At 40.6% G+C, this 27,163-nt stretch overlaps 1 protein-coding gene across 1 annotated transcript; it reads left to right on the top strand.

Moving 5' to 3' along the window:
* The first annotated feature begins 281 nt into the window (after positions 1–281).
* Positions 282–26,343, top strand: BMP3 (bone morphogenetic protein 3). Its single transcript, XM_002717090.5, has 3 exons — positions 282–1,172; positions 14,738–15,648; positions 22,954–26,343. Exons 1-3 carry the CDS (start codon positions 848–850, stop codon positions 23,143–23,145), a joined length of 1,428 nt encoding a protein of 475 aa, XP_002717136.1. The 5' UTR covers positions 282–847; the 3' UTR covers positions 23,146–26,343.
* The last annotated feature ends 820 nt before the right edge of the window (positions 26,344–27,163 follow it).

Here is a 27,163-nt window from a genome sequence, read left to right as displayed (position 1 = left end):
TGCCCTTGAAAAGATTAAAAGAAAAAAAAAATTTACTCCGTCCCTCCTACTCTTTCCTTCTTCCTCCAGGATCTGCTCCCTTCCTGCTCCTCTCCCCAGCACCCCCACTCCACCCCGACTCCCTCTTCTCGCCCTCCCTCTCTCCCTCTGCTGGTTCGCTGGTGTTTTCCTCCCTCGCATCCGTCTGTGCTGTGGCAGGGTCCGAGCAGCCGAGAGGGCGAGGACCAGCTTGGCTGCGGACAGATCAGTCCCGGGAAGAAAGATCGAAGTCAGTCTCTCTCTCTCTCTCTCTCTCTCTCTCTCTCTCTCTCTCTCTCTCTCACACACACACACACACACACACACACACACCCCACAATCAAAACTCGGACCGACCGCTGCGTCTCCTCCAATCCCTGGAAACGGCGAGCGAGCGCCCTCCGGACGGACCGCTGCGCGCACCCCGCTCGGGCACGGAGCCCGGCGCTCCGCTAGTCCTTGTCCCCAGCGCCGCCGCTTCGGCCGGGTGTTCCCGAAAATCAAGCGGGGAGGGAGGGTAGAGACAGCGCCCAAAAACACCCGGGCCACACACGCGGCGACCTGCAGCTCCTTCCCGGCGTCCGAGTCCGCCGGCACCCGCAGCGCCCAGCGTCTGTGAGGTCCGCGCCGCTGCCCGAGAGGAGCCCACCTGCTGGTCCGCGCTCGGCCGGGGCAGAAAGTGAGACTGTCGCTGTCGCGTTCCAGCCGCGCCCTGCGCTCCGAGAGACCTCTCCCCAGCCGGAGTGGCGTTCAACCCTCGGCTCTGCCAGCGGCCCCTCGCGCCCTCGGAGTGTCCCCCGCCCCCCTCCCGCCACGCCGCGCAGGGACCATGGCCTGGGCGCGCGGGCTGCTCTGTCTGTGGCTGAGCTGCGTCTGCGTGAGCCTGGCGCGGACGGAGAGGCCGAGGCAACCGTTCCCGGAGCTCCGCAAAGCTGGGCCAGGGGACCGCGCGGCAGGTGGTGGCCCGGGCCCGGAGCTGCAGCCGCACGACAAGGTGTCCGAGCACATGCTGCGGCTCTATGACAGGTACAGCGGTGGCGGCAGGGTCCAGGCGCCACGGACGCCAGGCTCGCGGGAGCGGGGCTCGCAGCCCGCGCACCCCCAGCCCCTGCGCGAAGGCAACACCGTGCGCAGCTTCCGAGCGGGAGCAGCAGGTGAGTGCGCGAGGTGAGCCCCCTCCCGCCGTCTGCCCCGGCTTTCCCCACCGCGGCGTCCCCGCGGGCTCCTGGTCCTCCCCGGGCTCGGTGGTGCTGCCTGGGGACCTTTCTCCGCCCTCCGCTGCTGCCCTGTGGACCCCCTGGTCCCGTCCCAGGCCACTTTGTTCCAGTGGCGCGCCCGGTAAGCCCGGTTTTTCAAGTCCAAGGAGAGAAGGGAGACGCACGGCGGCAGCGGAGGGGGTTCGCTGGAGGACCTGCATGGGAAAGGGGTAGGGGCGACTCCTCCTGCCCCGCGGAGCCCTCCTGCGCGGGGCGCCTGGCGCACCTCTGGGGTACCTCATGCTGATGAATCCTAAATGGGCCGGCGGAAATTCCCCTGGGCTGGGCTAAGCCATGTTTGCCAAGAAGCAGATGCCATTTTCTGCCAACCCCAGGGCCCCAGAGAGAAAAGTCACATTGGAGCTTAGACGCCGTCTCCTCGCCTTTTAGACTGTGGCCTCTCCAGATCTGGCACCGGCCCTAAACTCGCACCCTCGGTGCTCCTGCAGTTGATGCTTTCTATTCGACAGTCCCTCGGTGACAATCGCACAGAAAAAAACAGGTGCTGGGGTGTTGCGATGACTTCAAGCCATCCGAGCAGATAGGGCTTGTACCATCCACCCGGGGAGGAGCGGGGTGGGAGGGGGAGGGATGCGAGGGAGCATCCGCGGACGTAAACACCTCTTGGAATCCGCCGATGAAAATCTGCTCATCCCATTTTTCAACACAGATCACTGCGGACTGAAATTCATGGCTTAACAGGGTTTCTTGTAGCCCCTGTGGTGAAGCCAATAATTTATGCTAACAGCTTCCCTCCCTTGTGCTAACAGCTTGCGGGAAAGTTTCCTGGACACAAACTCCCTTGGTTGGCTTTGAGGATGCACCAGGCTTTTTTCGTTTGCTACATACATGATAAAGGAAAGTCTGTCCTCAGAGAACCGTTGAAAAATAGCCAAGAATCTTGAAGGAAGGGGGCCATGCCTCAATGCTCTTTCAATTCTGTCAGAATTACTAGAAACAAAGCCCCCCAAAACCTTGGTATGTAGGACTCCTGGAACAAAAAAAGAAAGAAGGGAAACCAATGCATCCATCAAGGAAAGCCCTGGGCTGACACTGGAAATACACTGTAGAGCCCAGAGGCACACTGGCCTTCACAATAAATGTGAATTATGTCCTCTAATGCAGAAGTCTTTAGCTGGAGTCTGGGCTGAAGCAGGTTTCACTCTTGTTCAACCTTGAGCATGGTCTGTAAGGAGCTGGCCTCCCCTACAGAAGCAGACACTGGCCCTGTGTCACCCAGAGCATCCCAGCCACTTGAGGAAGGTGCCCTGACAGGCGGCCACACCAGTGAACCTGCTGTTTCCTTGACCACAGTACTGAGGCCAGAGCTCAATGAAGGAACAGTGTAGGAGCTACAAGAATTGGAAGGAAGTGGAGTGGGCAGGGGAGGTGGAGAGAATGCAGATACTTAAACCTCTGTTAGCTGGATACCCACGTTCTTCCTTATACTCCTAGAGTATAACATAGGCACCCAAGAGACCAACAGTATTTTTTTTTAACAACAACTTTCACTTTTAGTATGAGCCACAGGGGTTTGGAGGTGGAATTTGAGTATGCTTCATTCACACACATTGAATAGCTTTTTGTTTGTTTTAGGCTGAGTGAACCATGGACAAGGATTTGAATAACTCAGGCATCGAATACTTTTTTGGCTGCAGCTCATTCCACACATTATAATTTCAGAGTGTTCCTTATCAACCTCCTTGAGGCGGATACCATCAAATGATAAACTCTGATACAGAGGCCAGGCGTTGCCTTGAAATGATGAATTGCAGCTTGAAGCATATATACAAGGCTGTATGTGCTGATAAGGAAAGTAATCTCTTTAGCATCCTAGGGCCTGTCTTAATGACTTATTCATCAAATGTAGACACTGGTTTTTGTGGAAGCTAAAGTGTCATGTTACCTCATTGGAGACTCCCAGAGAGGTGGTTCGTGTTGGACCCCTTCCAAGTGGGTTTAGTTACTAATGCACTAAAAAGACCTTTTTATAAGACAGGTCTGTCTGTAATAAGGCAGGACTCCAGGAAGGTGCTAAGGTTTTCATGTATGTCCCTCTTACTACCTCCATATCAGCATTGCCATAATACTCTTCGCCCTGTGACCTGTGTTCTACAGTAGGTGAAAGATGCTGTCTGCATTAATAAATTAGATACCATTTCCAGTCCAAACTGTTGAAGTTTCAAGACATACAGGCTTTGTACAAAGATGTTACAGATGTTAAGAGCAGCTCAGGTGGTGTGCCGTATATATGATCCGGCAGACCCTCCCAGTGCTTATCCAGGCTGAGTTATGGCCTTAGAGACCTATTTGCTCCTTGGAACATACCTGATTAAAGTTATTTATTGTCCTGAACCTTGTATGTCTTTGGTTGAAATTCAGCTGCTGTGGTCTCCCTCTGATTACTTTCTACTTAAACCATTATGGGGATGGTGGGTGGCATGCATCCTAAATACACCTTCCATGAGTCCCCTTCTCCCTCAGTGTCAGGCAATCGGTGTGCAAAACCCTAGGTCTGAAGAGCTCATAAGCTTTTTGGGATGTGTAAGTGTTTAGCATAAAGATGGGTTTTATCTTACTCTTTGTAAAAGGTAATTTTTAAAAAGTATTGATGACAGGGAAGTCCAGTCTTTTAAAAACACACCATCTTGAAGGAAGACAGGAGGACATGAAATCAGCTTTTATTTTAATTTTATTTTCATTTAATTTAATTTAATCTTAATTGTATTTAAGTAGTTCTTGGCTACTCTGAGAAAAAAAGAGAATATTTTAGATGAAGCTTTTCTCCTGTCTGAATCCTTTGTGTTCATTGATTTCTAATCACTACCACAGTCATTTAATTTTATGCTTCCTAATCATAAATATACTCTCTTTAGGAAAATCAATTAAAGCACCATTGTTCTTACTAAGAAATTGTCACTATTTATGGAATGTTACACTTCGGTGAGCATGTGTTAACTTTTAAAAAAATCACATACATTTCATGGATAAAATAAAAATTTGGGTAATCTATACCTGAAAGTGATTATTTTCCATCAGTGAGTTAAAGAAGATTGCTTCCTACCATCACCAAAGCGTGGTATAAAGAATTATGACTTTGGCATGTCTCTAAAGTACAAGAATGAAATATAGGCTTTGGAAGCTATAGGTCATAATTACAGGTTGAATGATTATCACTTCAAAATGAGCCGTTTCTATAAAACACACAGACCAGTGGGAAAGCATCATTTTTGATGGAGTTAGATGGCTATAGAATAACTTTGTTAAAACATAATTACCTTGAAATGCTTGGCATCTAAAAATTAAACATGAAATTAAAGAGTATTCAGGTTATCTGGTTTTTTTTTTTAAAAAAAGGACAACAGTACATCTGGAGAGGAGGAAACTTACATGCAGCTGCTTTGAATTAAACACTACTTTGAATACATGATAGCCTTTAATGAAGTTTTTACTGTAACAGGCAAGACAGCTTTACAATCTCTGACATTTAAAAATCCATAATACCATAAATTCTTGATTATCCACGCTAATGGAATGGAGAAAGGGAATGAATTACATAGAAAATAATTCAAATTTAGCTTTGTAGTATAGTTAGATGCATTCAAAGAGACTGAGGAACCGCAAGGGTCAATGAAAAAAACCATAAGCGGATAATTCACTCGAGGAATATTTACCCATTAAAATGTGTGTATATGTTTTACAAATAATTAAGAGTGATATGCACATTTTAGCTAAGCAGTGGACGGTCATAAGTACTTGATTCAGATTTTTCTGAAAATTGAATTGGGATGTTACTGTCAAACTTACTCTGATGCACTTTTGCATTATAAAATTTTGCGTTTGGAAGAGGCATTGATTAAAACAAGTCAGACTCTTCCTTCAATGGAAAGAGAAGTGGGTATCATGCTATTTTTTGCCAAATAATTTTTCCAAATATATTGAGCTCATCTTAAAACCTAATAATTTCAATAGCCTGATGCAATTTTCTAGGAGAAAATCTCACAAAAGACGGTGTCTGGATGATGATAGCAGGTGTTGTATAAACTTAGGTCACACAGTCAAATACATTTGGAAAAAAAGATCAGTTTCATTTTCTGTGGGACTTTCAGAGCCTTTGGAAGCTATTGAGTCCCTTTAGGAAGGGAGCACTTGCTGCCGAAGGGAGCATTTTAGAGGATTGTGGATCTAAGATGTTCATTTAGTTGGGAAGACTCTGGTTGAGAAACTTCACGACTTGGCAAGAAAGAAGGTATGCAAAATTCAGAGTGACAACTGTCTCATTCCTCCCATTTAGTATTTGTCTTGAACTGATACTGACTGTCTTTCTGGCTTCATGTTACAAACTTCTCTCAGTATACTTTTGCAATCTCTTTCATCAAATTTTATTTGTCCTGTTTCCTTACTGTTTTCTTCTGTTGTTTTCTCCCATATGGCTAACATTTACTATTTCACAGTAGGTATTATACTTAAAAAGAAAAGCTACTTTATTTGTGGAGAACCTCAGGAGAGATCATACATATCAGTACCCTGAAGAAAGAATCATTTACTCAACACATCTATCAAATCCATCATATAATCCTAAGTATATATTGCATTTAATAGAAATAGTAAAAATCATACCTTTCTAAATCTTCATGAAAACTATTGAGCAATTTGGCCTACATTTTCTATTAGTGAGTTAAGATTTTTGTTCTATTATATCAGAACATTTCTCCCTAAATCTTGATGATTTTCCCATCTGTTAAATTTGTGTATTCTAGTAATCAATTTATACCTTAATTACTTTATTTTCATGCTAATAGTGGAAAGAACTTCGGCATCAAATTGTCTCAGCTTCAGCTTTCCTATGCCAAGTTTCAATTGAGTGAGTATTTGTGATTATGATATGAGTTCATGAGAATAGAATTATATTCCATTACATATTTATTTGAAAGGCATAGAGACAGAGAAGCAGAGAGAGAAAGACCATCCATCCACTGATTCACTTCCCCAAATGCCCAGGACTGGGCCAGGCCTGGAACTCAATCCAGGTCTCCCATGTGGGTGGCAGGAACCTAAGTATTTGAGCCAGCACCTGTTGCTTTCCAGGGCGTGCATTAGCAAGAAGCTGAAGTTGGAAGCAGAGACACTGCTTGAACCCAGGCACTCTGATATGAGATGTGTGCATCTCAAATACCTGTTCTAGTTGATATATTGATATACTGTTAATGAGTGACACAAGTATATCAGGATGCTATCAACTTTGGACAGTTGTAAATGATGTCGATATAACCAAAAAGCCCTCAGTTAGGGAGTATATTTGGTAACCAATAAAACTGCTACTCTATTCACATTTTAATAGTGGGTTGTATCTTAGTATATTGGCTTATAAAATAGTCCTGGCTAACACTTTTTGAGGAATGATTTCCTTAAAGGCATACATTTATCTTCACTTTTCTAAAACATCAGCCTGTGTGTCAGAGAGTCAAATGACCATGGTTTCTTGATTGACTTCTTCAGTGACCTATCCTCTTTAAGATCCAGCTTCTCATGACAGCAGAATCCTCAGGAAATGCAATGCCTTGATTGTATTTTGACTCAGAGAGAATAACAGTGTTTGGGTAAACTGATCCCATTGCATTACAAATTACTATTTCTCTGCTGACTCTGATGGCTGAACAAAATGGGGTTTTAATCTTTTTGAACAGAGATTTCTTGAAGTTAGTTGTTCTCCAAGTGTGGATTAGCAGCATCAGCATCAACTAGAACTTGTTAGAAATTCTCCAGCTCACACCAGACCTTCTGAATGAAATTCTGGGGAGGTACTGGGTGGGGCGGGGGAGAGGTGGGGACTAGAAGTCTGTGTTTTAACAAGTTAGGAGGAGAGCTAAGTGTGTGTCTCTAGAGTTTTGAATGTTTTATATCATAACCAGCATCTGAAACCCAGGATTGATTAATGCACTATTCCCGGTCTCATCTACTCCGTTTAGTTTACCTCGCCATGGGCATATGGTTTATTTACTTACACAATGGTGAGCTTCTTTTGCTTTGGAATGTTTATCAGTGTCTTTATGAAAACTTTTGCCCTGAAGAAGGCCTCAAAGCCCAATCAAGACTCCTTGTCCTCTCACAGTTGCTACAGTTTGTGATCTCTCAGGTTTGCAGCAAGGATGGCACGAGCAGGGGCCTACAAATCAAGGCCATGGAGGGCAGGGATTCTACTTCATTTCATTCTCATATTGCAAAGGCCCGGAATAGCTTGCACTGTGTAATTAATTCAGTTGAGTTAGATGCTTAAGGAAGAGATGAGAGGAGGTGCTAGAAAAGCTGTCAGCCAGGAAAGGTGTCCTTTCCAAGTAAGGTTATTTTGGAAGAATTTCCCAGGGGACGGATTACTAGTTCTATGTTAGGCAATGCTAGTCTTCCTATAAAACTGTTGTAGTAATTCTTTCCTAATGAACTGGAAGGAAACACTGTAAAGTACTTACACCTAAGAAGGGCTTTAGCTGACTGGGAACTTGAACCTGCTTCACTTTGGTGTTAAGTAGGAAACACTTTTGAATCTGTTAAGTTTACATTGTTATCTATTCAACATATCTAACAAATATTTCTCAGGATCTAAAAGCTCCAGACTGGTGAAGTGCTACAAATGCAAAGATTTATAGGATATGAGTCGGCCCTCCAAGAGCTCACAGTCTTGGAATGCCCCTGCGTGGAGGTTCACAGTAAATAAACTGATAAATGAACATCTTACTATTCTAGAAAAATGTACATTATATCATCTTTGGCCATACTTACTTTGGAGATAGAGAATGATTGTTTTGAAGTTCCATAAAATTCCATCAATTGACTAGGACTCCGGAGGTTGTCCTGAGATCCCATAAAATTCAGTCAAACAAATTCTATGACTTGTGTTCTATTTAGAAACTCCCATCTTGCCTGTGCCTCAGAGCTGAAGGCAATATAGAAAAACCAAGCATGCCTGACTACATAATCATCAGCAAATATTCAGCCAGTGACCATGGTGAGTGAATGGGACCCTGTCCTAGGCACCTCTGGTCTTTCTAGCAGCTGTACTTTTTTTTTTTTTTGAGAAATAAATGGGAGAAAAATTGTTCTTAGTTACATATTTTCTGTATGACTAAGATGTTTTCCCTGCTTCCTGGGGATTTAACTAATCATCAAGATTTCATTGAGTCTATTTGTTTTAAAATCAGATTTTACATAGCAAGCTTTTCCATTGTATGTCCTAATTCCCTTTGAAAACGTTCTGTGTGGGCCAGCACGGAGCTGAACTTCTCCTTAGCACCCCCTGGACACCGCCCCAGCTACCCCTGGAGAGGAACTGAACTGGGGCAGTAACGTGGCTGGTCCTGGGTCCCTAAGTTAGAGCTGAATTATCAAACTAAGTTCATGGTTTCATCAGGCACAGGTGCCTTGTTTCAAATACAAGCAGAAGTAAATCTTCCACCTTCATTAAGAACCAAACTCCTAAAAAGGTTTTTATGCATTCAATCTGAGATTTGGGTTCTTCAACAAATGAATTGTTAACTAGCTGTTAACTAGTTACCTCCACACTCATTTACTTTAAGTAGGTTGAATTAAATGCTTTTATTCATAAAAGAAGCATTTACTGAATAGTGTGTAAGGGTCAAGCTAGGAGTTGAAGTGTCTGATATAATACAGGGCCTTGTCTTCTGGGAGTTCATGGTCTTAGAGAGCAACAGTATGATGAAAATGATAATACAGGCAGGGTCCCAATCAAGAGGGTAGATTGTTATGGCAGGCTTGCCACTGGGAGTGCTGCTTCTGCGTTGAAAAAACAAATCTGGGTAAAGACATTCCAGAGAGAAGCAGCTGCAGGTGCAATGTTTCACGTGTGTGAGAGAACGTGTGGCTTGTTTAGAAACTCACCTGACTTCCAAACCCCGTTTCACATCTCAGATACTTTGACTCTAAAAATTTAAGCTGCGAGATCATAATGCCAGTGGCAACCCCTAAGCAGACTTCAGCAGATGTATTCTCTGCAAGGAAAACCTAGCCTGGTCTAGTGCCTGCAAACAGTTGGAAAATAGCACCACCTATTGGCAGTTATATTTTGACATACAAAATGTTTGGGATGAGCTGGAAATACAGCCTATTGTAGTTATTTGCAGGGACATGAAAAGTTCCCTCCTTCACCTGACCCTACCAAAAGAGAATCCTCCCATCAGAGGATTGACTTCTGATCAGTTTTTAGCCCTGTTAAGCGGAATACTTCAACTACACCTTTAGATTGCAGTCTCATTTAGAACACTGGAAAGAAAAACTCCAATCACTTTGCAGCCCTCAAGTATTTGAAAATAATATCTTGTCATTGCTAAACTGTTTTTCTTCCTCCATGCCATATATTCCTTTGTATTCAGCTCAAACATATTAGATTGTTTCAATATCCCTCAAGATTTTGATTAGTTTCCTGGTTGCTCTCTTCTATATCTGCTAGTTAAAATGAGAGCACCCAGAATTAACTATGTATCTTTAGATATGATTAGCTCAGCGTATCATACACTTAATATTGCCAGGTATCAAATATTGACAGCAGCCTAAATATATGTGAGCTATCTTGTTGGAACCTGATAAAACTCACCCTTGTTTTTTAAATTTATTTATTTATTAGAAGGTATAACATCAGGTTTGTGATTCAATAACTCCAAATAGGTGGTACCTATTTCAGAATACCAGAAGAGTGAATAAGACATTTTTTCATTCACTTACATTTAAACTTAAATATCTGTATGAATAGATAAATCATGGGGTAGAGAGAGAACCCTAGTGAAAAACTCCTGTTCATAAGGAAGATTCTCATTTGAGAAGTTAAATGAATATGAAATCTAGGTAATGGGAAAGGATGAATGTAATTGGATACATATTGTCATTACTTCCACTTGCATGGATGTATTTATCTCATTCTGACTTATTACTCTGCACTCATTTGTTCAACTCCATGCACCTCTGCTAGTGCTCTTTTCATCTACTGTATATGCTCTCTAAGCATCTGCTGGGCTACTTTGTGCAGAAGAGCTTTGACTTACTCAGGAACTGATGGACTTACAAAAGAGAAGGCAAAATAATGTATAGGCTAGAGAAATCAAAGAACACTTTGTGGAACAGTCAAAACATCAATCTTATTTTTTAAAAAAGGCAGAAGGTATATAGAATAAGCAGGGCTCCCTAGCCTGCGTAGAGCAGGGAAGAAGAAAGACGTTAAATTTCAGGTATAATTTAATACCTTGGTTTAGGAGCTGTGGAGTGGCTATTTCTTTCCTGAACTTGGGCAATGAGCCATTTCCTAGGACTTTGAATAACTGGGTTTATTTGAAGTATTGTACTGTATTATATTGAAGACACTGATGACATTCTTTATACAAAAACATCAATTGATACAACATTTCATGAGGCTAGAGCATGCTCCCATCATCCTCCTCTCATTCTTCTCATCTACCTTTATCTTTAAAAAGTCTGCATCAAAGTCAACTTTTCCTGTGTGTCCCTCTGCTGTCTCCCTGGGCAGTTAATCTCTCTTCTTCTGCTCCAAGCTCTTCCTTAACACCTTCAACAACTGGTATTATCATCCTGGCATAGCTACCTGAATAATGCTTGTGAATCCTTTCCGTACCACTGTGTGACCAGGAGCAAACATTTATGCAGTGCTGTGACCACACCAAGGGCCAAGCACCTAGTAGGTGTTCAATGTCATATCTGGTAAAGTAAAACATTTGTTTTACTTTGGTCTCTGTTTCTTATTGGTTGTGGTAGTCTGTGTGAGTACTACACAAGTCACACAATTGGAGCTGTGTTTGACCTCTATGTCATAAGACCTTGTTGCTAGATTGCCCATTTAGTTCTATTTTAGAGCAGTTCATCAGTCTTAGACATTTGCAGATAGAAATGATGACAGCTGGAATGAAAATTTAAGTCACCAAGATTATCTTTAATATATTCTTTGTAAAGAAAGAATGCTGCATTGCAAGAAGGGAATCTTCTGCCCAGTTTACTGTTCGGCTTGCATAATCAGGTGTAGCAGAATCCTAATTCTTTACCACATCCTTTCCTTCAGACTGGATGACTATAAATCTGGTGGCCCCTTGGGATCACAATTGCCCAATGGAGATTTAATTCAAGCTATAGATTTTAGCCACACATATAATTTTAAAATGTGAGTGGCCACATTTAAAAATGTAAAAAGCAACAAGTGACATTAGTTTTAATAATGTACTAAGCCACCATTTATTCAAATGCTATCATTTCAACATGCACTCAAAATAAAATATATTAATGTGATATTTTTAAATTAATACTTCAGAATTCAGGATGCATCGTATATGAACAGCTCCTCTCCATCTGATCTTAAGTGACTATTCATTATCTTACTGGACAATGCAATATCATTCACTGAGTATTTTCTGAGTAATGTGTGCTTTGCCTGCAATCTTTCAGTTAATCTTCAGAACTACTCAGCAGTTACTGCCCCTGTGTCCATTTTACAGATGAGCAAATGGAGACCTAAAGAGCTTAGGTTATTTTGTTGGAGGACCACTGTTGAGGGTATGGAGCTGGGGCTGGGAAAGAGGCATTGACTTCAAAACAATGCCCTGTATTAAAATCAGAGCCACCATATGATTCACCAGGACCGATTCTGCGTTTTTTATGAGAAAATGTGGGAGATGAGACACAGGGAAAGAAGCTAATTAAGAGCAGGTCACAAGGTGAGCAGAGACATGATTGAAAGAATGAAACATTTTGAAGCAAACCATGGGAGAAAGTAGCCTGACTGGTTTATGCTTGAGAAGCCTGCCCCTCATGTCCCTCCGAGTTTGAGTGTTCCCTGCAGGTAGGCATGTTTGCGACGATTTGATTGCTGCATTCTTAGAACAGAGGGACTTCTCTTTCTTTCATTTCAAACTTGCGTTTCTGACGGAGAATTTGAGCAATAGTATATTGTGCGGTGACTGGGATGAATTAAGGTTAGTCTCCGAGCAGCCCTGATGCCATGGCTTTGTTAAAAAGGTCTGTAAGATATTAGCCTGGTGTCATGGATTATACAAATGTGCACAAATGGCAGTTTCCTCCTTTTCCTTCACACAATGTTAAAGACGAGTGAAATATGTTTCCCATTGCACTTCCCTCGTGCTTGGGGACTCAATGAACTCATTTTGAGTTTCCACGTCTTTATAAAAATGTTTTGTTTTTACTGAAACATGTTTTTGATCAAGAACATAATTTCACGATTGCGTGTGTGTTTCTGAGACAAATATGTATATGGACAAGTGCATGGAGGAGGGCGAGGCCCTGGTGATCGATCCCAGGACTGGGATTCCTGAGCTCCAACCTCAGCTCCACGGATTATTCCTTAGATGGTCCTAAGAGAAGAAACCTATTTTTGCCCTTACCAGTCATTCTGTTTCTCTCTCTCTCTCTCTCTCTCTCTCTCTCTCTCCCTCCCTTCCTCCCTTCCTCCCTGCTCAGTCACTCTCTCCCATACCTATGTCTGAAGCATTGGAAAGATCACTGAACAATTTCAATAGTTTCTATTAAATATACAGAGATTTCTCTCTTGAAGTTCAGGTCGTAAACCTCAGACAAGCTCCTCAGTAGCATTTTCTTTTTTGACAGCTTTGAATGTCTGGCTTATTTTTCGGCTCTGTTATCTGAATATTGACATATATTGTTCTGTTTACCCAGCCCTTATCTTGCACTCTACACTGTGCGAGGCACGTAGGAGAACATATAATCCCTGTGCTGTGGATACAGGTACTAGAAACAATAATATTTTATGTTTAAGAAACTCTTCATAGACCCCTTTACACAAACCTCACTCGATTCTGATGGCATGGAAGATAGGTATTATCTCCATTTTATGAAAGAGTATATTAGCTTTCCTGAAGTTACAGAGTTAAGAAGAGACTGGGCCAGCACTTGAATCAAAGCAAGTCTAAATCCAAACCCTATGCTCACAACCACTGGGCCATGCATGCTCAGATAAGAAACTATTCCAACACTTTGCCATAATTGTAGGAATAGGTCTTGCTGGCCTCCAGAACTCTCAGTTCTCACCCCACTAAGTCCACTACTCTGTTACAAATTTCAAACACTGATGGTGCTTCAGTAAAGGGAAGAACAAATTAGTAAGAATGGCTGATTCTTGCTTTAATCTTTTTCTGGCTTTTAAATTTATTCTTGTTTACTCTTTTTTCCCCACCCAAAAACCCTCAAAAGCAGGAGATTGCATAATGTTTTTGCTTTGCTTTCTTGGTCTTAATTGCAGGGAAATGCACACAACATAAAATTAACTATTTTTAAGCAAACAGTAAAATGACATTTAATATCGCCATAACGTTGTGCAACAATTACATCTGTCTAGTTACAAAATATTTCCACCATTTCAAAGTAAAACCCTATAACCCTTAAAGAGTTTCCTCTTATTTCTCCTACCTCTGGTCCCTGAAGACAGCATTCTATTCTTGTCTTGATGTAACTATTTTGGATATCTCAGATAGATGTAATCAAACAATGAGTGAACATTTGTGTCTACCTTCTTTCATTTAGTACTTTAAGGTTCCTCCATGTTGTAGCATTATCAGTAGTTCATTCCTTTCCATAGTAGAATAATGCTCCCTTTTACGAATATATCACAATTGGTTTATCCATTCATCCACTGATAATCATTTGAGCTGTTTTCGCCTTTGGGCTACTGTGAATAGTGCTGCTATAAACATACTTATTGAGTACTTGTTTTTGATTCTTTGGCATATATTCTAGGAACAGAATTGCTGGATCACATGTTAATTCTATGATTAGCTTTTTGGGGAACTGACAAGCTGTTTTCCACGGAAGTTGACCCATTCATTGTACATTCCCCCAGCAATGTGAGGGGGTCTAATTGCTCCACACCCTGAGGGATTTTTGTTTTTGTTTGTTTTGTCTTAGCCTCCTAGTGTGATTTAAGTAGTAGCTCATTGTGGATTTGATTTTTGTTTACATATGACTAATGATGCTGAGTATTTTTTTCATAAGCTTATTGACCATTTCTGTATCTTTTTTGGAAAAATTTATATTCAATTATTCATCCATTTTTTATTTGTTTCTCTGTTGAGTTATAACTTATTTACACACTCTGGATTGTAAATTTATAATTTATAAATATTCTCTTTCATTCTTTAAGTTGTAATTTCACTTTCTTGATAATGTCCTTTGATGCACAAAAGTCTAGTTTAGCCGTTTCATGGATTTAATTATTGTTGTGTTGCCACACTTTTGGTATAATGTCTAAGAATCTATCACCAAACCCAAAGTCATGAAGATTTGTCCCTATATTTTCTTCAAAGAATCTTATAGTTTTTGTTCTTAAAATTAGGTCAATGATCCATTTTGAGTTAATATTATTTGTGTGGTAAGAAGTAAGGGGTCCCGTTTACTCTCTCTCTCTCTTTCTTTTCCTTTTACAGGAGCTGTTGAAAGCAAGGGACTACATATTTTTAATCTGACTTCTCTAACCAAGTCTGAAAATATTTTATCAGCCACACTGTATTTCTATTCTGGAGAGCTGGTAAACACCAACCTGAGTTGTCCAGTGTCCCAGGGATGCTCACACCATGCCAAGAGGAAGCCTGTTCAGATAGTTCTCTCTGCATGGATTCTCAAATCGGACAGGAACCAAAGTCAGCCCCTCGGTCATCTCTCAGTAGACGTAGCCAAATCTCACCGAGATGTCACACCCTGGCTCTCTAAAGATATCACTCAACTCTTGAGGAAGGCCAAGGAGAAGGAGGAGTTCCTCATTGGATTTAACATCACCTCCAAAGCCCACCAGCTGCCAAAGAGGATGTTACTCTCTCCAGAGCCTTATATCCTGGTGTATGCCAATGACGCTGCCATTTCTGAGCCAGAAAGTGTAGTATCAAGCTTACAAGGACACCGCAATTTCCCCACTGGTTCTGTGCCCAAATTGGATAGGCACATCAGAGCTGCCCTTTCTGTTGAACGGAGAAAAAAGCGCTCTACTGGGGTCTTGTTGCCTTTGCAGAACAATGAGCTTCCTGGGGCAGAATATCAGTATAAGGAGGAGGGCGTATGGGAGGAGAGAAAGCCTTACAAGACTCTTCAGACCCAGCCCCCTGAGAAAAGTAAGAACAAAAAGAAACAGAGGAAGGGGCCCCATCAGAAGAGCCAGACACTCCAGTTCGATGAGCAGACTCTGAAGAAGGCAAGAAGAAAGCAATGGCTTGAACCTCGGGACTGTGCCAGAAGATACCTTAAGGTAGACTTTGCAGATATTGGCTGGAGTGAATGGATTATCTCCCCCAAGTCCTTTGATGCGTATTACTGCTCAGGAGCATGCCAGTTCCCCATGCCAAAGGTAACTGTTGTTCTTTGTCCTGTACTCACTTCCCACTTCCAGAGGAAAGAAGGACACACTGAGTGTGTGTGTGTGTGTGTGTGTGCAAGAGAGAAAATAAGTGTGTGTTTTCATTTACAAAATCTGTCAGAATCCTTACCACACTCTGATATATATTAGGTAATATGGCTATGCATGGTTTTTCTTTAATGGTAGGTAAAGTGATATGAGATATGAAGTAAAGTGATATGAGTATAAGAGATATGAAAAAATGTATGTGTAAAATGTGTTTTCTATGCTGCTTACAAGCGTGGTATGTATTCAGTTATGTGTTCATGTATGAATCTATACCTATCCATGATAAGCAAGCCCCAGACAATAAAAAGCTGATTTGGGAGAAGTTATTCAGAGAATGGTGACTGTTATGGAAGCGAACAGAAAGGCTAGTAGTGCTGAGACTTCAGTGCAGAATATGTTTGGATTAAAGTCTCCTATGCGATGAGATGTCCCCACAGAGGTCAGGATTAGGGTGCAGCCAGGTAAACTAGCCTCATGAAATCCACCAGATAGATACTTAGCTCACTTGCCTCCCTGCTAAATATCAAAGATACCATGGCTCTGTAAACACTGCCCAAGGCCCAGTCGACTGGTCAGAGCTTACCCATGTCTCTTCTAAAATCAGCAGGGACCATACCTTATCATATGAGTACTCAGCATCCTGACAAATGTATTTTCTGATGTCTCTCCAACCCCCACCTCCATCTTGCACAGCAAGCCCACTTGACTGTTCTTGAATATAGAAAGTAAATTGTACACTCCACAGTGAAATACATTGGTGTCCTCTGGCCTCAGTTAAGCTTATTACTGCACTTCCATTTTCAGCTTATAACAGTTTAAGTCGCTGTTATACCTGTTATACAATGAAAATGGCTCAAGGAACCAAATCCCACAAAAGAATAGAATGGCTTCTTTTTTATTTGAAATGAATCAATTTTTGCTATAGAATTATATTGAAGAAAAAAGTCCTTTGCCTCAAAGAGTGACCAGCCTCTGCTTATTGGTCTTTAAATAGCATTTTCATGTTCTAATCCTCTGATCATTGAGATGACAAGTTTAACACACATAGAAAAGCAAAGGGCCAATTGCACAAATCTGGGTTAGCCCTGGGGCCAGAAAGTTGATTGAAATAGTTTTCTTATTAGAAGCTCTCAAAAGGATGAGATTTCTATCATTTTTGAGACTTGTCTTTGCCAAGGACTTTTGATGGGCTAATATTTTGTAAGCCTAAACACAAAATAAAGATGACACAGATTTACAGTTATATAAAGGGCCTTATCTTGTCTAGCTATTCATGAAGGACAGCTCGCTGATCAAACAAAACCCATTCAATTGGGAGAACAATTAAAGGTACACACAGCACAGATGATTAAAGCAACCACGAGTGGTGGATCTTTATTTTTATAGTGGTGCTTGCCTTGTGGCATTGAGAGGCAAGAGTGGACTGAAAATCTGTCTTCAAACTTGGGATGAGTGGTTTTAAGTGAGGCTTGGAATTTTCCAAATCAGCCCATGAAATACAGGTTGTCTGGGTAGTCTGGGGAAGGAGTTGTTCTCTTTCCTCCCGGCTCCGGCTTTCAGACCCAGGCAGCCATAATTTTTTTTCTTTTGCTCCTCACTTCTTTTTTTTTTTTAACTTTTATTTAGTGAATATAAATTTCCAAAGTACAGCTTATGGATTACAATGGCTCCGCCCCCCATAACTTCCCTGCCACCCGCAACCCTCCCAACTCCTGCTCCCTCTCCCCTTCCATTCACATCAAGATTCATTTTCAATTCTCTTTATATATAGAAGATCAGTTTAGCATATATTAAGTAAAGATTTCAACAGTTTGCACCCACATAGAAACACAAAGTGAAAAATACTGTTTGAGTACTAGTTATTGCATTAAATCTCAATGTACAGCACATTAAGGACAGAGATCCTACATGAGGAGTAAGTGCACAGTGACTCCTGTTGTTGACTCAACAAATTGACACTCTTGTTTATGGCGTCAGTAATCACCCTAGGCTCTTGTCATGAGTTGCCAAGGCTATGGAAGCCTTTTGAGTTCACCGACTCTGATCATATTTAGACAAGGTCATAGTCAAAGTGGAAGTTCTCTCCTCCCTTCAGAGAAAGGTACCTCCTTTGATGATCTGTTCTTTCCACTGGGATCTCACTCACGGAGATCTTTCATTTAGGGTTTTTTTTTTTTTTTTTTTTTTTGCCAGGGTGTCTTGGCTTTCCATGCCAGGCAGCCATATTAATGTAGTCTGCTTCTCAGTCCCTGACTCCAGACCGTTGGCTTGCTCCACGCTCGGCAGGCTCTCCCAGCTTCTTTGCTCTGAGCCCCTGCTTCTGTGTGCTTTTACTGTCCACAGTCCTGATGCAGGTTCAAAAGAGCTTCACCATAGTTCTCACTGGCTTGAGGAACAGTCACTTTAGCATTGTTAAGGGGTAAGTGAAGAAGAGCAGAGATAAATGTAAGAAGAAAAATATGGCAGAATAAGTAAGTGTTTATGTTTGGCCATACCAGGGCTTCATCAACCTTAAGGTGCTTGCAAATTGCCTAGGATCATGTTACTACATTGGCTCTGATCAGTGGATGTAGGCATAGAGCCTGAGACTCTGCATATCCAACAAAGCTCCTAGGTGATGCTGATGTTGCTGACCCATGTAATATATGTTGGATGGCAAAATTGAGGGTCAAATCCCTTTTGCTTAAATCTCGAATTTTGGTTTCAACCACCTGTGGTTCTCTGCAAAAGTCAGCGTCTAGATGTTAGCTTTATCATCTTTGAAACAAGTAAATAATAAGAGCTAATAGGTATCTACATAACAAAAGCAGTGGGAAATGAGGTAGTAGAGTGACTTGCACATAGTAGGTGCTTTGGAAATATCTGCTATTGACATGATTACTAATAGCCAGAGAAATTTAAGTGTAGGAGGCTGGAGAAAGTCTATGTAGGGAAAGGGATCAAGAGAATAAACATTGTGAATCAAGAAGATGTTTTCTAAATGTTCCTAGTCCCTTTTCCGACACCACAAGCTGAAACTCGGGTTCTCCCTGCGGGTCCGGCAGTCTGTGAACAATTCCAGTGAGGTCTCTTTGGCAAGTAATAGAATCAGGAGAGCATCAGTTGCAGCAACTAAACTCATCATAATATTTGTCATGACTTGGAATGGCATTCAAACTCCAGGGAGACATAACAGGGATAAGTGTGCGGATCTCTCTCTGAGCTTAAGATGTTCTTTTTGCCAAGTCCAGAGTGGAAGTTTGGCTGTTACAAAGCGTTCTCAATCTCTCATCACCTTGTGTGAAACTGCTTAGCTTTTAAAGCTTTCTGCTGGTTCCCTTGAAGCCTTCCAGGCTTTGTGTCTTTCAAGCGGTACAGTTATCTAGAAGGTGGGGAAGATGAAGCCATAGGATGCTGCTACACGAGGGGTAGTTAATAAACATCACTACCATCTGCAGTGTTCACTAGGAAAGCCAGGGCGAGCTGTTGAAATAAAAGTTAGAGCCTCAATAACAGAGGAAAATGAAAGCATCGGGCCAGATCAGCACGCATAGCACACGGGGAGTTGTGGAGGTGCCAAAGAACTTTCAGACTTAGATACACACGTTGCCGCAGAGAGGAGACCCCCTAGGCCTGACTCCTCTGTTGGCCTGCCTTTTCTTTGGCCTCCGGAGCAAAAGCCCACTCTACACGGCTGAGCTCTCGGTCTGCAAAAGCCGACAACCTGTTCCGTAATTCAAAACAGCTGTGTTCTGCCTTTCCCAAATTCCAGGCTTTGCCCTTTCACTGATTCCAATTAGATAGTTTCTGGGATATCACACCCATGTGGGCTGGACTGGAAGAGTGTGGAGCAAAACCCCATGGCCCAGGTCAGGAATGAAGGTTCTTAGCTGATGACATACTTTCCCCAGCTAATGCATTTGTAATCAAATTCAACTTGAGGACAGCATACACAGCTTGGCAGGTGCAGGCCTGACCACTGTAGATTTCATTCACAGACACTGCAGTTTGGATTTTTCTGATTGCTAGCCTTACAGCCAATCTGTTCTCCCCAAGAAAGACCCTTGGAGTTCTGCCATGAGTTGAAATATACCCACAGCGCTAAGGCCAAGTTGTAGGCCTTTGCCTTTCCTCACCACCTTCGCAGAGATTGAAAACAGAAATTTCAAATGAAAACGATTGAGCCATTGCTGCCAACAGAGGTCCAAGGGAGGCAACAAGGATTTGAGGAATGAAATTATTTTTTGCAAACAATTTGTGCAAAAGCTAAGGATAGCAAAGACATAGAATTAGATGGCCAAAGAAAGAAAGAAAGTTAAGCACTTGAACTAAGTATTCTATGTAAAGAAGAATTTCACATTTATGAATTCAACATGGTGCACCCTCCATTAATTTCCTAGATTTTCCAATTCTAATGTCACGAAATATAAAAAATGTTAAATCTTGATATACCGAGTTATTTTAGCAAAAAAATTCCTAACCTAAACTCGTGTTTCACTCTCCTTAGAAAGAGAGCAGTGAAGAAAATAGCAGATATTTGCATTCGTGATTGAGCTAGTCCTTGAACTCCGTGAAGACGGTCATGGGAAACATGATCTGAACTCAGAAACCACCAGAATCACTGGCTGGCAGGATGCCTCCCAGCCGTGAATCACCGCACAGGGCTGCCGTGTGTGCCAGAATTGCTCCTCCTGAGAATGGCAGCTTGATTTCACAGGACAGTAACAGGGAAAACCCCCTGTGACCTGAGAGGCTCCTGATAAGACACACCACCCAGCCGCAGGGGCTGGGGCCTGAATTCTGCTGGGCCCGCTGGAGACTACTTATATGCTCATAGTTTCTGAATCTATCACTTCTGAGTTGAGGCTTGAAAAAAAACAGAACGGACAGGAATTTTCCTAGGAAACACCCATGAATATTTTCCCTCTTTAAACCGGGTCATTTGCACAGAAACTTTTATTTTTGTTGATGGGAATTATTTCCGCAGAAATAGGTAAAAATGAGGGTACTCTATTTCTTGTCTGTATCCGTCCACTTGGGAAGTATTTATTCAGCATTTAGTATGTCCCGTGTGCACAGCAGTATTTACTGCCCTGGGCCACATGTAATTCAGGTTCCACTTTTCATAAAATGTAAATAGTATAGGAATCATTAAATATTAATAATAACAGAACAAAGTCAGAAAAGCTGGACATTGGGACAAGCTGTTTGGATGACTGCATCTTCGGTACAACTTTATGTAACAGAGGAAAGTGGATGATTGCAAACGTGTTTTTAGAAAAGGAGCAATAACTCTTGACATCTGTTGTGTAATACCGGTTGCCGTTTGTGTGAGTGACACATATTGTATTGATGATGCAGGCGACGCAATATACAAAACAGAACAGCATGGAATTCCTTATCTTAAGGGGAGAATGCCCCTTTTGCCAGTATGTAAAGCTAATCCCTAATTGCAATTAACTACAATCTCCAGTGGAAAGAGTTAACACAGTTTGCTCATCGTTTAGGCCAATTTTTTAATGATTTCTGCCTATTCCTGATAAGGTTGTGGTCTAATACACAAATTATTTCTTTTCATTGAAATTAAAAGATGGGATGAGGGGCCGGCACCATGGCTCACTTGGTTAATCCTCTGCCGGCAGCGCTGGCATCCCATGTAGGCGCCAGTTCTAGTCCCGGCTTCTCCTCTTCTAGTCCAGCTCTTCTTCCCAGCTGTGGCCTGGGAAGGCAGTGGAGAATGGCCCAAGTGCTTGGGACCTGCACCTGCATGGGAGACCAAGAAGAGGCTCCTGGCTCCTGGCTTTGGATCGGCACAACGCCAGCCATGGCAGCCATTTGGGGAGTGAACCAGCGGAAGACCTTTCTCTGCCTCTCTCTCTCTCTCACTGTCTATAACTCTACCTGTTTAAAAAAAAAAAAAAAAAGATGGGATGAGACAAATCAGATTTTTCCTGTCTCTGCCAAAAAGCATGCTATGATATTTATACCCAGCATTTCTAATTGATCATAAATAAATATTGTATATATAGGAAGGCAGCTTTCTGTATAATCTCTTTTTCCTCCAGCTAAACTATTTCACTTGTTTCAGTGTCCCATACTGAGAGTTGTAGGTGGTTGAAATTAAAACACGAATTCAATGGGGGTAGGGTGTCTCTGAACTATACAGGACATATCTCCAAGTCCCAAAATGAACAATTCTAAGTTAAAAATTTACTAGTGTCTAAATCTTCCACCTGGCTTGGTGTCTGGCAGCTTACCAAATTTTGGTGTCTAGGTGTGTTTAAAACAAAACTAGCTTAGCTCCCGTAAAAGAGACATTGGAGAGAACTGATGATGAGAAGTGTGACATCTCTTATGAGGTTCTGTTTTTAGGTAGAGAAGAGCTGTAAGGAGTGCTCTCAATAAAACCACTTCACATGCATGTGAATAGTCCCACTTGGTGTTGTCTCAAGGCAGCGATGTCACCCAGGTTTATTTGGTTTTACTTTCTACATCAAAGGGATAACCTTAAGCACCCTGGATTGTTATTCCCAGTGGAGATCGCCCATGCTTAGAACACAACTCAACTGAACATGTAGCACAATAGTGACCTCAAGTGGCCAATGATGTGGTCTTCCTAACTCCAGCTTGTGTTTGAGGGAATTAGGTGAGAGTCTCCATCCAATTCACCCTCTTGGCAACTATTAAATAAATTAAATAAAAACAGCTCTCTGACCTGTTTGGTTTTATTTTAGCAAAAATGGATAAATATTACCATAATAGTGGCAATAATGTATCTCTGGCAAATAGGGTGCTTGTCTGGCTTATGATTAATGTAAGGTCAATACAGAATCATTTTTGCTGCAATGCTGTTATTGAGCAATCCTAGAAAGCATTAATTTCATGTTTTGGTATCGATTTATTTGTAATTAAATGATTTCTTCTGGGAGCACTGGGTTCAATTTCTGTCTTTTTCATTAGCTATACTTGACCATAAACGTGTTCTATAAACTTTAAGTCTTTACAAAACATAAGAAATGCCAGTTTTATCATGTGAATTAGAGCTACTATGCATAATATGCCTGGAATGTGGCAGTAAGTTAATAAATGATCACTACTTTGTTGGTTGTGGTGTTGGAAATAGGGCTGAATGACTAATGATATCAAAACTTTATTAAATTATTGAAACGAATTTATTAAATGAGCAATTTATATGATGAGAAGTGGCATTGCGAGGAATGGAAAGACATTTCTACCTAACATGTTTTTTTTCTCCATTTCTCTTTCTAGTCTTTGAAACCATCAAATCATGCTACCATCCAGAGTATAGTGAGAGCTGTGGGGGTCGTTCCTGGGATTCCTGAGCCTTGCTGTGTCCCGGAAAAGATGTCTTCACTCAGTATCTTATTCTTTGATGAAAATAAGAATGTAGTGCTCAAAGTATATCCTAACATGACAGTAGAGTCTTGTGCTTGCAGATAATGTGACAAAGAACTCAGTCGAATGCTTAAATCAATCCTTACTTTTATGGATTTGTTTTCTTTTTTGCACTGCCAATGCATTTTGTTCCAAAGGTTTTTTTTATATATATATACTCAAAAGAGAATAAGCAAATAGACTCAAGAGTTCCACAAAGAAGAACTGGACTGTATTTGTTTCTGAATGTAACTAAAAGCAAGATGTTAGGAAACATGAGTATGAATATCAATTTCTTTTTTTAATCACAAGAAAAATGATCACTCCAAGTGTTTTTAGAACTGTTAGAAAATTCACTGATTTATTTTTATACTGGGCTTTGAAAATAGATTGGAGAAACGACAATAGTTTATCACTTATCTCTACTCATCTAATGACCAAAGGGAAATAGAGACTCATTTCATACTTTGAAGCAGGCTTATTGCCTTTCTTTCCTGAGCAGCTCAGCATGCTTTAAATAGTTCTATCAACTTTGGCATTTATCTAAAAGTTTTTGAGATCCTGTTTTACTATTGTTCTTCCACCACAAGTCATTGTGTGGGTTGAGTGAAGAGTGTGTGCCGAATATTAGTGTATTGGTTGTTTGTGGAATCTACATTTTAGCAAAGCTCACTAAATATTATCACCAGGAAAGAGAGTCCAATATAGATGCTTCTTTCCATTTCTATTTGCTAGCAATATCTCCTCTTGTACTCTAGCCTTTGAAAATTATTTCTAAACTCTTTCACTCACTGTATTTGTGAGACGTGTTTTCAGTCCTTAGGCTGTTGTTGGTGTCGTTATATCTGCAATCGATGCTTGTCTGAGGTCAATCTCACCTGATGATAGAAAGATCTAAGCCACTTCAGAGGCTGCCTAATATCAGAAGACCTGGAGGTTTTATTCTGTCTCTGCCTGTAGCTATCCAGGGTGGTTCAATCACTTAATAAATATTTATTGAGCAATTCTTCTGTGAAAGACACTGTGTCAACTGTGTGTCTTTAGGGCCCCTGCTGGCAAAATGGAAGGGACTGGCCACTAGAACTGGAAGGCCCTTTGACCCTAAAATGTTGGATTTATTATATCAGTTACTTCATATGCATCTTCCTTGAAGAGAGAAAAACACTGCAAGAGCATTCTACATTTTTTGTGTGTGTTCGTATAAATAAATATAGCATCCCTGGGGTCTAAATAATATTTTATTGGAAATCCTTTAAAAGATTACCATGACAAGAAGCTATTTGATACTTCAAGTGCACAAATGTTGATTGGGTGTTGTTGGTCCTGTGACTAAGGCATACCAGTTCTGAAACATGAATCACGTTCTGGGGCCTAAGATACCATGGTTTCTTCTCAGTCATTTTTTTGTCTGATAACAAAAAGTTAAACATCCAAAGTGTGGTAGAGAATGAAATTACTTCTCAATAATTTTTGTCAAAAATTGAAAGGAAAATTCTATGATAAAAATGAGTCAGAATGTGGCCATCATATCCTGGTTATACTTGTCTTTCAATAAAGAAAATTGAATTTTCATTGGTAGCTTTCATGAAGTTCTTAAATTTAGTTTTTTGTAGAGATGCATGAATGAAACCTTCCAGCAATTCTGAGAATCACTTCTCAGCCTTCTTATAGTCAAATGTCTGTTGGTTACCTTTCTTAATTTGAATCAATTCTTTACTTAATACAGATTAAATCATAATAGTTCCAAACCCTCTAAATAATAAAAAAAATCTCAAAATACCAAGTGATCAATTATTTCAAGTATCAGTAGCAATTGACATGAAAATTACAACACAATAAAAGCACTTGAATAATCTTTTTAGCAATTATTTCTTAGGAAATAATTTTGACCAGTTACTATTTCTGAGTGATCTTCTAACTAATCAACCTCTACTGAACTGAGGATAAGTTCTATTCCCAAAGAATAAAGGAACATTACTTTTCAGTAGTGAAAGTTGAAGTAAATGGATGAACATTTTAATTAATAAAGATTTATTTAGAATATAGAAATTCAAGCAAGTGCCTGTTTTATAAACTGTTTCTGAATAATCGCTAGATACACATTTTAGAAATCTCCTGATGTCCAATTTGCATTGATGAGAAGAAAAACCACATCTATGGATGCTATTCCCTAAATCTTTCTCCTCCCTCCTCCCTTATCTCCCCTCCCCCAGTTTCCTTACCCTATTTCTCCATTCAGAACACACACACACACACACACAGGGTCATTTTGAAGATTCTTTACATAACTTGGTCTTCAATTCCAGTTCAGGGACAGCCATTGTCTATACCATGTGTTAAAAACACTTTGTTGTAACTTGTGCAAATAGTATACAATTTACAAGATTTGAGATCATAGAACCTAAACTGGAAGATTGGATTCCTCAAATCTCAGGACTACAATATTCCAGACTAATTTTTACAATAACTTAGCTATATAATAACTGATAATCATGTATTCATTAAGATACTATTTTACCTTAGTATTTCTGAATAAAACTTATTGCCCATTTAATGTTTTCATAGGCAATCATATGTAATATTGTTATCAGTCTGACTTATAAAAATGTTTATGTAGTTACATTATCCACTTTAGTCTTTCTGTTCTCATTTTTCTCTGTGCTAACAAGTAACTAACATCTGGACATTGACATCTTGTTGAATCAAGGTTCAGTTAGAGAATAGCTAAGCACACCTGATGTGTAAAATTAAATATGAAATTAGACAAGAAATCTTGGGTAAGTCTGACTTCTTTGTATAGTTTTTATTCCCCTTGAGAATTCTATCTTAATGTAGTTTATAAGTGATAAAATAATTCCATTTTTAATAAAGCCAAGCCTTCCCTTCAGCTTTTTACATTAGTTTATGTAAATGTTTTTAGTGGAGAATTTAATGCTTGTACAGTCAATGGCAATTATAAAAGTATATATTATATATGTATATGGAAAAATGTTAAAGATGCTTTTAATTTATTTAATGACTGTTGCCTCCCTACAATGGTAACAATTTCTTCCTTAGAAGAGGAGAAAAGCTTCTTTTGACTTTGGGTGTTAGATACAAAATAAGATTTGGTTCTTTTGTCAAATCCACTTCAAGGGTATATCGCAATGAAACTGTGACGGGTTCTTCACCTCTGATGTATAAGCTTTGCTGAATTTGTATCATTTCCCCAGTAATGAAGAGCTTTTTATTATACAGTATGGAAATAAAATTTTCTTAATTGAACATTTCTGCATTCTTGTCTACTTATTGGGAACAACTGTATTTGCAACATGTTTGCAACTGTGCTACATCTGAATGAGGTAATAAGCTTAGACACAAAGTTGGACGTGTTCAAATGACATGAAGAGTGAAGTATCAACTACTATCAACATAATATAATTAACATTATGGAACAATGCTGAAATACACTGTAAGGGAAAATCTATCTTCAACTTGAGAAACTCAACTTAATTGTCCATCTTTTGGTTTTAACCACAAATTTCACACTTCATACTTAGAGATTTTCTTTTTCTGGATGTCAGACTTAACTATTTTAACAAAAACTTTTTTAAAAAGCTTTATTTATTTTTTTTGAGAGGCAGAGTTAAAGACAGAGAGAAAAGATCTTCCATCCATTGGTTCACTCCCCAAATGGCCACAATGACCAGAGCTGGACAGATGCAAAGCCAGGAGCCAGGAACTTCTTATGGGTCTCCCATGTGGGTGCAGGGGCCCAAGCACTTGGGCCATTTTCCACTGCTTCCCAGGCCATAAACAGAGAGCTGTATCAGAAGAGGAACAGCTGGGACATGACCTGGTGTCAACATGGGATGCCAGCACCACAGGCGGAGGCTTAGCCTACTATGCCACAGCATCAGCCCCCAAAATAATTTTTTTTCATTATTAATTATAATCATGCATGATCTTTCATAGAATGATAAAAGTCTAAATTTAATTCATCTGATCATTGAGATGCACTGAGTCTTTCCTTTTTTATTTAGACTATAGCCTTTTCTTTAAGGAAAAGAAAACATGGTTTGGTATTATTTTCACTCTTCTAATC

The sequence above is a fragment of the Oryctolagus cuniculus genome, chromosome 8 (genome assembly GCF_964237555.1).
Source record: "Oryctolagus cuniculus chromosome 8, mOryCun1.1, whole genome shotgun sequence".
NCBI classification, from domain to species: domain Eukaryota; kingdom Metazoa; phylum Chordata; class Mammalia; order Lagomorpha; family Leporidae; genus Oryctolagus; species Oryctolagus cuniculus.
The sequence above is the reverse complement of the archived record's forward strand: the minus strand, read 5'-3'. Positions and strand labels throughout refer to the sequence as shown.

What these genes read in the sequence shown, in the direction of transcription:
- BMP3 (XM_002717090.5), top strand. Translation starts at nt 848, where the DNA reads ATGGCCTGGGCGCGCGGGCTGCTCTGTCTGTGGCTGAGCTGCGTCTGC. An exon ending in CTTCCGAGCGGGAGCAGCAG is followed by an intron (nt 1,173 to 14,737) that starts GTGAGTGCGCGA and finishes TTCCTTTTACAG; the next exon opens with GAGCTGTTGAAAGCAAGGGA. An exon ending in GCCAGTTCCCCATGCCAAAG is followed by an intron (nt 15,649 to 22,953) that starts GTAACTGTTGTT and finishes TTCTCTTTCTAG; the next exon opens with TCTTTGAAACCATCAAATCA.